The sequence below is a fragment of the Stegastes partitus genome, unplaced genomic scaffold (genome assembly GCF_000690725.1).
Source record: "Stegastes partitus isolate 25-593 unplaced genomic scaffold, Stegastes_partitus-1.0.2 Scaffold911, whole genome shotgun sequence".
NCBI lineage: Eukaryota > Metazoa > Chordata > Actinopteri > Pomacentridae > Stegastes > Stegastes partitus.
This window is the reverse complement of record NW_007578642.1, coordinates 15,678-17,901: the sequence shown is the minus strand read 5'-3', so window position 1 is coordinate 17,901 and position 2,224 is coordinate 15,678. Positions and strand designations below refer to the sequence as shown.

Below are 2,224 nucleotides of genomic sequence, written 5' to 3'. Positions count from 1 at the left end.
TCTTTGTATTTCTACTTTTATCAGCCTTTTCTTTTATGGATTCATTTGTGATTAATACTGCTTTATATTGCCACAGTATTTATTTTTATTTTAATTTATTCTTCCTTTTATTTCCACTTTTATGTTATTATTCTTTCATGGATTTATTTTTGTAATTTGGCCTCTCACTGCTCCATATTTAACGCTGGAGGAGAAAACAGCTGAAATATCAGAACCACTAGAAGTAAACCAACAGTGATGTTCTGTGAAGTCATGAAGGCTACAGTTTATATTCTGACTTACAAACTGGTTTGTGATCAGTTAGAACACCGTCTACCTGCCGTCTAATCCCTGAGTCCCGTCTGTCAGGTTCAGGACGACAGGAAGCAGTGGTGGAAGGTCCGTAACGGGATGGGAGCCAGCGGCTACGTGCCAAACAACATCCTGGAGATCACCAAAGCCGTGGACCTGACCGGTCGAGGAGAGCCCATCTACAGCCACACCATCCAGGTAGGACGCCTCACCTGAGCCGCACCTGTCGCCTGCTCGGCCGCCCACTCACCTGTTCTCATGTTTTATCTCCGATAACTAAAGCTCATGATGCCAAAGAAGGAGTTTGAGTTGTTTAAGGTAGGCCCAGTGGGACTGTGTGCTCTTAGTTTGAAGGTTCCTGCCCTTAGCTTCCTCTTCCTGTGTGTGCTTTGCTGTGGTTCTTAAAGGAACAGTGTCACATTTTAGTTTGTTTTTGGGAAAACGTGGTGGATCGGTGTCAGCGTCTGTATTAACCCTCTGAACTCTGGTTGTTGCTTCCACATTTTCTCTCAGTTTACAGTCACATGACAGAAAAACGGCTGAAAGCTTTTCCTAAAACCTAAAAAGTACAATTCTGAAATAAACCCATCGTTTACTTTTTACATCAGTAAGAACGGTTTTGTTGTTTTTTGGTCGAGCCTTTCCATCAGCAGCACTTTTGTGAACCAGATGTTGTGTTTAGACTGTAGCTCTGTGCTAAGCTACGCTAGGCTAACCCTGCTAGCTGCTAACAGGATGTTCCTCTAAGGGTTCTGTAGGGCTGGTGTGGGTTCAGTAGAACTCTAGCAGCAGTGGGTTTGTAGTGATCACCCTGTTGTTGCTTCGTCTCATCACCATCTTTGTGTTTCTTGCTTCATTTCACGTCGCAGCAACTTCTGGGAGAACTCAACGAGGTAAACCTTTATTTTGAAGGTGTTTGGACAGGAAGTGGAGGTTATTCACATTTAAGAGGCTGCAGTCAGAGTTTAGACAGTTTAGTCAGAACCAGGCTGATGGGTCGTCTCCTGCATGGCGCTGACCGGACTGGACCTTCTTGTCTCTGCAGAAGCAGACCACCAGGACCGACTTCCTGCCCAGCAAACCTGCAGCCACTCCGATGCCTCCGGGCCCGGTCCCTGCCCCGGCTCCGGCGCCGCCGCCTCCGGCCCCCGCCATGCCGCCGACGCCACCGCTGCCTCCGCCGGCCGCCGAACCCGCCAAGATCAGCCGCAAGAACAGCAACACGTCCAGCGACAGCAGCGTGGTGCTGAGGGAGAGCAGCCAGAAGCCCGCCGTCAGCCGTGAGTCCACACTGACCAGAACCAGTCAGGTCCAGGTGTTCTGTTGAAGGCTGCAGGTGTTCTAAAGCTTCCAACGGCTGCTGCTCTTCCTGCAGGTCGCAAGTCCAACATGGAGGAGGTCCAGGACGAGCTGATGCACCGCCTGACGTTGGGCCGCAGCGCCCAGAAGAAGTTCCAGATTCCTGCTCGCAGCAGCAGCCTGCCGGCCGTCAGCATCACCTACGACTCGTCTCCGGACCAAGTCAGAACCTGGCTGGAGGCCAAAGGCTTCAGCCCAGTGTGAGTTTAACAAACACAAACATTACCAGTAAGAAGAAGAACGTCAGCAAAACGTTCTGTGTGAGTTTGTAATAGATGTTAAACAGACGTGGAGGCAACAGGACGTCCGTCAGCTGTTTGTGTCAAACCGTCTTTATTCAACCTGCTGCTTGTTTTTCATTTATGAGCCACAAACTGTCAAAGTAGAAACAATGTCAGATTTCCTACTTTGTGATGGTTCCTGAATGCATCATGTGAATCTTTTAGTTTTGATAATTCATCAGAATTCCTTTATTCTCCACGTCTCATTACAAATACGATCCAAAACCAGAACCTTCCTCCTCCTGGTTCTGACCCAGTAGAACCAGACCCTTCCTCCTCACTGGTTCTGACCC

At 48.7% G+C, this 2,224-nt stretch overlaps 1 protein-coding gene across 1 annotated transcript in view; it reads left to right on the top strand.

Annotated features, from left to right (window-relative positions):
- eps8a (EGFR pathway substrate 8a, signaling adaptor) overlaps window positions 1–2,224 on the top strand; it is a 38,360-nt gene that overhangs the window by 28,395 nt on the left and 7,741 nt on the right. The window contains exons 17-19 of the mRNA XM_008293766.1: window positions 349–489; window positions 1,337–1,571; window positions 1,667–1,850. Of these exons, the coding sequence (XP_008291988.1) occupies window positions 349–489; window positions 1,337–1,571; window positions 1,667–1,850 (560 nt within the window). The remainder of the gene's footprint in view (window positions 1–348; window positions 490–1,336; window positions 1,572–1,666; window positions 1,851–2,224) is intronic.